Source organism: Durio zibethinus, chromosome 3, assembly GCF_047325235.1.
Source record: "Durio zibethinus cultivar Kanyao isolate XHJ-2024 chromosome 3, ASM4732523v1, whole genome shotgun sequence".
Taxonomy (NCBI): domain Eukaryota; kingdom Viridiplantae; phylum Streptophyta; class Magnoliopsida; order Malvales; family Malvaceae; genus Durio; species Durio zibethinus.
Window position 1 is genome coordinate 31,606,892 of NC_143164.1, and position 11,715 is coordinate 31,618,606.

Consider the following 11,715-nt stretch of genomic DNA (forward strand, 5'->3'; position numbering starts at 1 on the left):
TTCTACTCTTCTAAGAGCTATTTTTTCAATGAACAAGAACTCTAATTGGTTGAGCCTATGTGTCATCGAAATAAACCATTCATATCTAAACTATCTTCATACCATCATTAGGGCATAGCTAATAGCACCTCACAAACTTAATAATGAAACCCAAGATTAGCTTCCCAACTATACAACAAAGAACTATGTTGCATCCATAAAGCTTTCCATTCAATGTCCTAACTTGTAAGCTTGTGTAGATATGAAACCCACTCTTTTTTTTATTTTGCCCTTAGCCATTCGTTATCAAAAAAACTCTTTGATAGAATTGTTAGAAGTGAGTAAGGTTTGCAAAACTTATTTTCTTCACATTTTAAATGACTTTTCATTTAGATATATAGTAGTTGCCAACATCCATTGAAATGCCCTTTTCCATTTTGATGACACTAATTCAAGGTTTAGAGATTTTCCATAAGATAGTCGGAGCCACATTGATCTTATGCTCCATTTGATCTATAAATTCTATCACAACAACTTCAACATAGCCCAGCACTTTTGGAAAGACCACCAGTCCATATATGGCCAAGGCCATGGTAATCATTCCTTACTTATCATTTAAATGCTTATGAATGAATCCTTATAGAGAACTCCATGGAATACACATGCTTTCACATTTTTGTTTAACACAAGCATCGACCTTTGGCAAACTAAGCCCTAGTAGAATGACAAGCTTCTTACAATAATTTGTCATGTTGGTCCAATAAATCTTGTCAGGGTTTGGTGGATCAAGGCAAAGTAGAACTATTTGTTCTTCTATGGTTGGCACATTATCCATTTTGTTAAACACGAAACAACTATACAATGGATCTTAGAATTGTATCGTGGCTTTGATCATATTGTAATCTACAACCAATAAAAGGACTAAAACCACATCCCTATATTTGCACTCGAATGCTTACTGTTTTGTTTTGTTCAAACATTTCTAAACACTAATCAAATTTGCAAGATCGTTTATATTAGACATCAAGATAAATTTTTTTGAGAAGCTTTGAAGCATAATCTTTGAGCAAACAATTTCTTTCCTTGCATTGGACTTCTTCTTATTCATTGTTCAACTACTTAGATGACATATATTGAGTTAGTGTGGACTCTTACTGTGCTTGATTTTTCATGGATGTAACTGTGAGATTTAACTTGTCAATAATTGCTACATGGCAAATACTCCCTAATTTTTAATTTAGTGATGCAAATGTAATGTGAAATAATCAAATAACCTAATAACCATAATAGTAGAAAATGTTCTTTATGTATCCTATGTCTTAAGTTAGGTTATATTCCTAATAATTGGTGGTCATGGCTTCATAATAAGGTTGGCTTCTTAGGTGTGATTTATTTACACCATTAGGTTATTTGACTAAACCAAAGTTTCTAAATTGTTCCTTGTTGTCGTTCATGTGGGATTAATAAGGTATTTCAATTCTTGCCTATCATAGGCTACAAGCAAAAATGGTTTAATTTGAATTAGGGTATTTCGTTAGCCTATATAAAGAGATGAAATCTCATAAAAACATAGCTATTCTACTTCCTCTAAAGAGACGGAGCCCGAATATAGAGCTCATGTTATGAAATCCATGTGAATGACATAATAACAAATGCTTGAAAGTATATATAAAAAAAAAAGCTCTTTTAAAGAAAAATATTAAATTTATTAAATTAAGCTTGGATAGCATGAATTCATTTATTGGCCTAACTATCAACTGTTCTCAGCACAGTAGCTAAACTATCATAACGTATAAATCCATAAACTTATTGCTAGACATAACTTTAAAAGTCATTATCAATCTTTTTTTATTTAAATACGATTGATTACCTAATTGAATCTGTCACCTTTTTAAAGATAGATCCTAAACTTAACTTAGGTTCATTTAAAGAGTAGATTCTAGTGTATGATATTAAATAAGGTTTGGGAATATGGTTATGTGTATAACCACCTTACAATGCTCATCCAAAAGATAGTATTAATTAATTTCATATTATCCAAAGCCTTAAAACACTTTTAAAGTTTATCAAATAATTTAATATTAAAAATTATTTTTAAAATTACTTTAACAGTTTGATAGTAATTTAAAAAAATTCTCACATTTCAAGAATATTAAAAAAAACTACTGTCACTTTCTGAAAAAATTTCGTCATCGAATTCATTAAGATTTTTTCAAAGACTTATTGTTTTTTAAATTAATAAAATCTTTCAATAATTTAATAAAATTTTATTTCAAAATATATTCTCCAATAATTTAATATGATTAAATTTCCACAAAATTTATTGAAAAAGATAATTAAAAAATGATCTCCACAAAATTTATTGAAAAAGATAGTTTGGTCGATTAAATTTCCAGCCTCCAAGAAGTGACCTTCGGCTGCCCATAATTCCTGAAGTAGGCTTGAGCCTTGGCCAAAATTCCGGAAGCGTTCTGAAACTCCTCCGTATGATGAAATGCTAAATCTAAGAACCCACAAACTCGACCCAGCCGATCATCCTCCACGTCCGTCGATCTACGACAACCTTTTGAAAATGCCATCTAGCTTTCATTTCACCCACATCTTCTACATCAATACCAGGCTTTATCCTTGCCAACTTAAAACATCATACACCGTCCGAAAGTTAACCTGCACCTGTCAACTATCCCCAAATTCCTAAGCCACAACTAACTTGCTTGTCAAAACTATTATCGACACTTTGTTGTAATCTAGTCGTCCACATCATTTTCCTATTAATCATTCTCACTGAAAATTTGTCCAAACCTCTCCCAAAACCATAGACATCCCAAGTAAATCATCCTAAATACACAGAAATTCTCTCGAATCATTCACTGAAGTTTTTAAAGTCTTAAAATTCCATTTCAGCTCAAGGCTAAGTTCAACAGCCCAATCCGTACGAGATTACGGATCGGCACATCACTCAGCTGATTGGCCCAAAGGTCCCAAGAGTCCGAAAGGCGCCAATCGAATCGGTCGGCCCACTACCGAGCTGACGCTGTTGTTTGCCAATTGACGTCCGTCGTTTGTATCGAAATCAGGCTTGTCGCTTTCAATCCATCCATTGCCATAATCGTCCGAATATCTTTAGATCTTACACCAGACAATTCGCTCAAATATACTTTCTAAAACTTAGGCATTTTAGTTCTCTTCTCATTAAATATTAAGCATGCTAAGATATCATTCATCATCATGCATCATCAATCTTAGGAATGCATGATGGTATGCCATGTATTTGAAATTACGATTTACTTTATTGTTTAAGGCTATAGACATTTTCATGTAAATTTACGTCCAGTAAATTATGCATTATCTTATCATTTAAATTAGATAAAAATAATAAATTGTATTAAATATACCCTTGAGGTATCATATTGAACTATCAATATAATGTCATTTAGACTAGATTGTATGTTATATTTCTCTGATTACACTTTCTTGCCTTATAATAATAGCATGAAATGCTTTGTTTAATGTAATTGTTTGACACTATGGTGTTTGCATCATTAATGGTTCATAGATCATCCGAGGTTGCCAACCTACATGTATATTTCTAAATCCATGCATGGTAACATGGGACATATAAACTGTTTATATGCATTGCTTGTTACCAAGAATAAAAAGGAGATGCATGCTCTTTAATCCACAAGATAATTAGGGTGTTGGTCTGAAGTGAATAAGTAAAGGATAGGTTTCTCCTAAATAAGGTTTAGAGCTTTGATTTCTCTAATATCTTATTTATTATCTTTGAATTAAATTCTTTGGTAAAGACGAGACTGTAACTTTGAAATTGACATCATTTCTTGAAAAATAAATAAATAGATTAATGACTCTTAATCAAAGCTTGGATTTCTACACTGAAAGAAGCACAAGGGGTGAAACCTGCACCGCTCACACATGCATGTCCACGAGGGATGGTGCACTTTATAGCATTTGAAGTCTTCTGTATGTCCATAAATGATCGGAAGTGATCGAGATGATTAGTTAGGTCACTGGTGCCATCATAGGTCTCCTTTGGAAGCTTAAGAGGCATGGACACTTCCTCTTGGCGAACAACCAAAGACAAAGGGTTTTACTCATCATCAAGCCAATCTAAATCATTATTCTTTATCTTTTGTTGACTCTTAAGTCTTAATCTCCTATCGTAGAGCTGCAATTTGAAAGTCAGCTCCCTCTTGTGGGGTATTGTTTGGTGTGTTGTTGGTTTAGTTTGGCGAGTAGTTTTGTTGTGAGGGTTTGTTGGCCCTTGGTAAGCAATGCTTGGTAAATCTTTAGCGAATGAGGCTGAACTTTATTGCTCGCAATGGCGGTCAGGTTGAGGCTAAAGACGAGCAAGTTATTGTGCTACTTGTTAGATTATTTGCTGTTAGGCAGCCACTTGGGTGTTTAAGAGTTGGAGTTGAGTTAGTATTGAGTGATATTGTTCTATTGGTGGTGGTTGTGTGACCGAGCACATATTTGCTGGGTATAAAAGGTTGGTAGGACTAGCCCTTGGTTAATTATGTTTGTGGTAGGCACTGATTCTTTGATGGTGGAAGTAACAAGGGGACTATCTAGTATTGTTTGGTGTTACTTGCACAACATCGAGAGTTGTGTTGGTTAGTAGGAGGAGAATGGCAACTGTGGCCAATGTAGTGTAATGGATGGAGTGTAATGGAGAGAGAGCTCCCATCAGATTTTGAAAATAATTATGGCGGTGTGGCATCCATACATTAAAAGACAATGGTTATGGTAGTAAGGGAAGGCATATTTATACCTCACTTGTTGGGGAAGACCTTCGAACACAGATACAGCTAGTAAGCTAGGCAAGATGCCTGTCGGGGGAACAATTGGTGGTTCGGCAAGAACAACCTCCACCCCACCCAAAAAAAGAAAGAATACTAGCAGTAAATGGCAATTAGGCAACCTTAAACTTACAATAAAAATACATTATACCCAAAAAGAAACTATACAAAAATGAAGACCCTTTTTTGTAACCCGTGCTCCCTTACCTACCTGGACGAGACTGGATTCAAACTCCTGGCGAGTCCGCTAAGCGCTCCGTAGCCTTTTGAACTGAAGCGTAAGCACCCAAATAATCCTAGTCTGTAAGGCAAATAAGTCCTCTTCCTCATTACCTTAGCATGAGCTCTGTTTGTCGTGTAGAGCAACTCGTGCGGCGACGGAGGCACCCGTCGTTTTGCTACCCCATTTGCTGGCTTCGGTGAACTCACTTTCTTACCCAGTACTCCTTGTTTGTTTTCCTTTTGTTTCGGCTTCGAAGGAGGTCCCTTTTCCTCGTGAGTTTGGATCTTCTTTTCTTTTAATGGAGAGAAAGAAATGCAAGTCCAAAACCTTTCCTTCCCATTTCCTCTCCCTTCACTTTTACTTCGATACAAAAGATCTTTTAAGAATATCCATTTTTTGGAGTTTCCGCCGGAAGATGAGGATCTTGATGAAGAGGCAGAACACGACGTCGTTGTTTCATTTGAAGTGACAGTTTCTTTCAAACCTTCCAAAATGCGTTGGCTATCTTCTCTTTGTTCTTTGCTACACTCTTTTTCTTCCCATTGAAACTCTGCGTTTCGAAGCGGTGATAATGATCTCACCTTTCTGTGAAGAGATCTGCTTCGGAGTTTCAGGTCTCTTCCTCGTGAAGATTCCCGGATGTTTAAACCGTCGTCGTTTTTCAACTCCACGTCGTCGTCTTCGACGTCTAGATCTAATAAAGGAGCTAGGATCTGAGGTTTTTGCAGGTGAGAGGAGAGCTTCATTGGCCTGATCTGGCCGTTCAAGAACAACTCATCAGCCCAACTCATGGATCCAACGACAACAGAACCACTGCTAGAGAAGCGAGACGCGAAATCGAATTCGAAAGACGACGCATCAGATTGTGCCGACATTAACGAGGACTCGGACGAAAGATGACACGTGACGAAGGGAGCAGAAGATGGCACGAAATGCATGGGACTTGCCGGCGCGCTAAAGAAGTACCCCGAGGTGGGGCCACGGCCGGGGCTTGAAGGTGCACTAACATAGGGAGTGGAGCAGCTGGAATCAAAGTCCTCACTGAAACGCGGCGTTTCGGTGGTGTCGGTGGGGTCGTCATCGTAATGAGAAGAAGAGAGGTGAGTTGCTGTTTCAGTTTCACTACTGTTGTTAAGGTTTTGAAGTAAGACCATTACGAGAAAAGATAAGTTATTGAAGGAAGGTTGAGTAGCTTGCGGGGCACGCAATAATGGAGCAGAGAGAAAGCACCGGGAGCGAGGAGAAATGCACATGCATGTGCTGAGAGGGCAGAAGAAAAGCAGCGATGGAAGTTGCTCTTGGCAATGCGTTAGAATTAGAATAATAATAGAAATAGTGGGTTTCTTTTTTAATAATCGAGGCATCGAATTACCGGTTTTGCCCATTACTCGATCTTCCTTGGATTCACTGAATACTAGTTACTGGTACTGTTTCTTACATGGATTTTTTTTTATGGAAATAGTATACCGAAAATTTTATATACATTAGTTCATTTATATTTAACGCAACAATTATTTAATAGTTATTTAAAATTTTATTATTCATAAATTTTTAATACTTTATGATATTTTTATTTAAAATTTTTAAATAAAAATAAATATGTAATTACATCATTTGTATTTAATTCTTTAATAAATATAAAATTACCTATAATGTACATATTACTACGAACAACATCGAATGATCAGTAATTAATTTGTAGTAATATTTTTCAAATATTTATTTCATGATGAAGGCATAAAAATCGTTGTTTAAAATTTAAATAAATAATTATGACCGAACAGTAATAAATTCAAGTATAGTTTGTTGTTTTCAATGCATAAAGAAACCCACTCAAAAACCTTAAGGCTTATATATTTTAGTTTTTCATTTTAATCCTTTAGTTGGAAAAACGTATATGAAGTTTAAAATAATAATTATAATATTATAAATAATAATAAAAAAAGAAAGGATAAAAACGTAAATAGAGAATGGGAAGGGAGGTCTGAGCCTTGAGTTCTCTGGGTGATAACGTGTGATGTCATGAGTGAGCAGAGAAAAGACAAAGACCCGTTCAGTAAAGACGTGGCGGCACGTGCTAGGCTTAGACTTCCTTCATTTTTTAAAATTCTATACTAATTAACAATGGGCCCACTATGCCATTTTAGCGATAAATCTTGGGTCTTAACAATCTTTATTTCATTAACCCAATATAACCCAATCTGTCTTTTCCTTCCATTAGAAAACCTATAAAATCCTCTGCCATTTCAGAAACAGAAAACGCAAAATAAACTGTAGCTGAGCCGACCGTAAAAGAAAAGGTGTAGCTAAGCGGAACGCTGCTTCCCCTCACCCCAACACCCCTACCCCCCCTTCAAAAATAAGTAATTTGAAGCCTGGTTTACTTGCTTCTTCCTCCTAAGCCGATTCTCTTCTACCCGTTGCCATGACCAACACTTTGGCAGCTGCAAACGCCGAATCATCTCGCTGCGTTGCGGCTTCTTCCAGACCGTTTTCGTTAAACCCACCCCCGCTACTCAACCTCCTTTTGAGATACGCCCCTTCTTGTGCTTCTCCCAAAAGTACCCACTTTTCTCTTTATCTCCGCAAGGAAGACACAGCGTTTCTAATAAACGCTTACTTTCGATCTCGAAGAATAATTCTGATGGGGCAAGTGGGCTAACGTATAAGGATTATGCTGGGTCTGAGCTTGTTAGAAGAATCGCCAAGATGGCGCCTGGAATTGGTGGTTTTTGGAGTCCTTACCCTCTCGGTAAGATTTTGTCTAACCTCTCGGTAGAAAATGCAAAACGATAGTGCTGCTGTTATTAAATGCTTATAGAACCCTACATCTGTTGTTCCTTTTAGAAAATTTATTTCTTCTTCTTTTTTTTTTTTTTTGGTTCGTCCAATGTGTTAATGAACTTTTGCTCGGATGGATAGGGGATTCTTACCTTGTTGCTGGTACTGATGGTGTTGGAACCAAACTGAAGCTAGCATTTGAGACCGGAATCCACGAAACTCTTGGGATTGATCTTGTAAACTTTGGAACAAACCTTTTATATGCATTTTCTCTATAAATTAATATTTTCATCCAAATAAACTTATACTGCAGGTTGCAATGAGTGTCAATGACATTGTTACTTCTGGAGCAAAGCCATTATTCTTCGTTGATTATTTTGCAACGAGTCACCTTGATGTTGACCTTGCTGAAAAGGTTCAAATTGTTTTGTGTACTTCAGTTACGTTGCGCATGGATAAAAATCTCAGTGGCTAACTGGCATTAGTAACGTTCCCTTTCTGTTTTCTTTTTCTTCATGAAAGGCATTGTAGATGGTTGTCAGCAATCTGACTGTACTCTCTTGGGTGGAGAGGTACATAATTTAATTTTTAATTCATATTTATTATCTAATGAGTGGGATGGATGGCTTCATGTTGAAAGTGGAAAATTTATAAGTTCATAGAATGAAATAACTAGGGAATATTGAATTGAAGAGCTGTTACTAGCTGCGTAATCATAAGGGCTACAAATGGTTAATTTTCTTAACCCTACACATCGTATTTTATTAATAACTTGCCTTGTGATGAAGATATTGTCTGCAGAATGCATTTCGCTGTGCAATGTTGAAGCCCTTTCAACTTTTATATATGGTTAAAATTGCTATGAACATTTTAATTTCTTAAGTCAAACTCAACGAACTTTACATGCCTTTTAGACTGCAGAGACGCCAGATTTTTATGCAAAGGGCGAGTATGATCTTAGTGGCTTTGCAGTAGGTATTGTTAAAAAGGATTCAGTTATTGATGGGACAAACATTGTGGGTGGAGATGTGCTGATTGGTCTACCTTCTAGTGGAGTCCATCAAATAGTTTCTCTCTTGTCAGAAGCTTAGCAACACATGTAAAGGAACGTCCTATTTGTAATTATCTTCAGTGGTATTGTGAGAAATATGGTTGAATCTATATGATTCTTTTATACAGTAACTTTTCATTATTCTTTTAACAAGAAAAAAAAAGCATTCTTAGTTCTGATATATGAAATCCTTTTGATGTTCTTATAATCTTTTGCAAGGTTTTGGCTCGAATTGGCCTTTCTTTAAAGGATCGACTTCCTGATGTAGCAGTTACATTAGGTGAAGCATTGGTGGCACCAACTGTTATATATGTCAATCAGGTTATAGTCAACTTTTGTTTGACATCATTAGTTTGGTCTCATCTCCTTGTGTACAGTTGGCAAGCTAAATCCTATTTCCCTGTCAACAGGTGCTAGATTTAATTAGCAAGGGAGGGGTAAAGGGGATAGCGCACATCACAGGTGGTGGTTTTACAGACAATATACCACGAGTGTTTCCAAAAGGCCTTGGTGCTGTCATCTATAAGGATTCTTGGGCAGTGCCGCTTGTGTTCAAATGGATAAAACAGGTAGAAAGTATTTTCATAGCATGTTCTTAAACCTACATAGAGATTGAATTGCTTTCCTTCCTTTATATCAACAGTTAGCTTTCAAAGAATGATGTCGAAAACTTAAAGGGTTTTAGGTTTGCGCCACATGGACTGGAGACCTTTTCTTATAGTATCTCATCTTTTTTTGTCTTTGGTTTATATTCATCACTTCTCTTTTTTTTTTTTTTAATTTTCTTAATTACCTAGAATTTGTAGTATTTGTTTGTATTTATTTGATTGCTATGTATTTAGGCTGGAAAATTTGAAGATGCTGAGATGAGGCGGACCTTTAACGTGGGCATTGGCATGGTTCTCATTGTGAGTCAGGAGGCATCTAATAAAATACTTGAAGATGCAAATGGTGCTAACACAGCTTACTGCATTGGTGAAGTTGTGAGCGGAGAAGGAGTGATCTATCACTAAAAGGGTAGCTTGTGGTTGTAACATTTTGTGATATATTTATTTCTCTCTTAATTGGGATGAGATGTGCAGTTGCGGCTTTTTGGTTGTCCCGAACAAATTTGTATAAGTGACAGTAAAAACATATAAGATCTAAATAAGTATTGCCTTGGTCATTATTCTTGTCACAACTAGCTTTGTCTTAAAAACTTTTAGATATATAAGAAGCATGACAAATGCCACCCAAAATCATATATTTTCTCCTAGGAACAAATTAATGAAGCGGAAAACGAATTAGGCGATTCAAAAATTAAGCATGACATAGCCAATTGTCCCTACTCACCAGTCACCATCTATTCTGTAAGTAGTCACATTGCTCTATTCTAAGTCTTTTAGCTTGATCTGTTTCTTCTCAAACTTCTTGCTTTCCTTCACAAACCACCCGTCTCCCTTGATCTTGCGATGAACTGTTTATCTTCCACTGCCTTGTTTTCGTTGACTTGAAAGGCTGTTCCATCCATGACCAAATCATCTTGTATGTTCCGAGGCTGCCTCGCATTAGCTGGCATCCTCTTATCTTGCATTTCACGGGGTCCAATATTTTGGTTTACCAGAGGCAAACCAAGCGAATTCCTGCCGTGAAACTTCTCGTTTCTTGTGACAGAATCTGCTTGTAGTTTGTTTCCATCAACTACAGATTCTCCCAAAATTGTGCCCTTTTGTTGTGCTTCCTTACCTTGAACTAACTCAGTTTTTGTTCATCTTCTGTTTCCACACGTTGCGGATTCGCTCTTCAAGTTGTTGAATTTTCTTCTTTCATGAAATCTGTTCTCTTTCTCGAGCTTAAAATGTTTATACACAATCTAAAGCATCCAGAGTGTTAGACACCACGGGCTTGTAGAGAAAGCCGGCAACATATTTTGGTGGATATCTTAATGGAGGAACAAACAATATAGGACTCCAAATCAGGGGAGTCAAAATAACCCGTGAAGACACTGGACTTCCCGTGAACCTCACTGGTTTTCACTTTTCAAAATAGTTGTTGTATTGGTGAGGGTTGCTTTGTTCTTCATGCCTCCAAAAATTAAAGTGTTCGACAAAATAGTAATTCAAAGGTGAAGTGTCCTAAAATCTATGACAAATCGCATCTGTTAAGGGATATGAAATAGCATACCGTGAATGAGAGCGTTGTTGTAAATGGAGATATAGTTTTGTTCAGTCAAATTCTTTCTCTTGGAGAACAACTTCTCTGGGCCTTGCAGAGCCGAAAGGATTTGGTTTCTGCTTTGGTTGCACCTAACCTAACCTTGAAAACACACAGCCCCACTTGCTTTCTCTTCCCGCCATTTCTCTCTCACTCCCTATTCCAAACGCCTATGTTGCCCTTTCGAAATTCAAAGGGTTAATATTTGACTTAGCCGAGAATTATACCATTTAAGATTAAATATTTAAATTTTGTTTTTATCAAATATTTTATCTCATACATTAATTTCATTAACATAATTTAAAGTTGTCAAAAAAAATTAATAATATCATGACACTAGATATATTTTTATTAATCAATATTTATCATATATTTTGACTAATGGATAATTTAAAATATTTGATGACGAAAAAATTAAGATACTTAATCATAACATTTTTTTTATGGATATCAAATTATTAAAAATTATATAATTCAAAAATCAAATTACGTCTTAAGCAAAATTCAAAAGTTGAGGTTTAAAAGTAAAATTATCCATTGATCAGTTTAATTAATTTTGAATAAAATTAAATAAAATCAATTTTTTCATTTTCATTAATCAAACCAAAATTATTATTTTTAAAAAGTAATCAACTGAATTTAATTTGATTAATTCAATTAATTAACCA

At 35.8% G+C, this 11,715-nt stretch overlaps 1 protein-coding gene and 1 pseudogene across 2 annotated transcripts; one reads left to right on the plus strand and one right to left on the minus strand.

Annotated features, from left to right (window-relative positions):
• Positions 1 to 4,092: 4,092 nt before the first annotated feature.
• On the minus strand, positions 4,093 to 6,507 carry LOC111283848 (uncharacterized). Its single transcript, XM_022872478.2, has one exon. The coding sequence runs from the start codon at positions 6,405 to 6,407 to the stop codon at positions 5,007 to 5,009; it is 1,401 nt and encodes a 466-aa protein (XP_022728213.2). The 5' UTR covers positions 6,408 to 6,507; the 3' UTR covers positions 4,093 to 5,006.
• A 940-nt stretch (positions 6,508 to 7,447) lies between these two features.
• On the plus strand, positions 7,448 to 10,828 carry LOC111283783 (phosphoribosylformylglycinamidine cyclo-ligase, chloroplastic/mitochondrial-like; annotated as a pseudogene). The gene is made up of 8 exons (XR_016339156.1): positions 7,448 to 7,774; positions 7,945 to 8,039; positions 8,117 to 8,222; positions 8,320 to 8,375; positions 8,718 to 8,888; positions 9,074 to 9,175; positions 9,265 to 9,423; positions 9,697 to 10,828. The product of XR_016339156.1 is annotated as a phosphoribosylformylglycinamidine cyclo-ligase, chloroplastic/mitochondrial-like (transcript).
• Positions 10,829 to 11,715: the final 887 nt, after the last annotated feature.

What these genes read in the sequence shown, in the direction of transcription:
- LOC111283848 (XM_022872478.2), bottom strand. Translation starts at nt 6,407, where the DNA reads ATGGGCAAAACCGGTAATTCGATGCCTCGATTATTAAAAAAGAAACCC.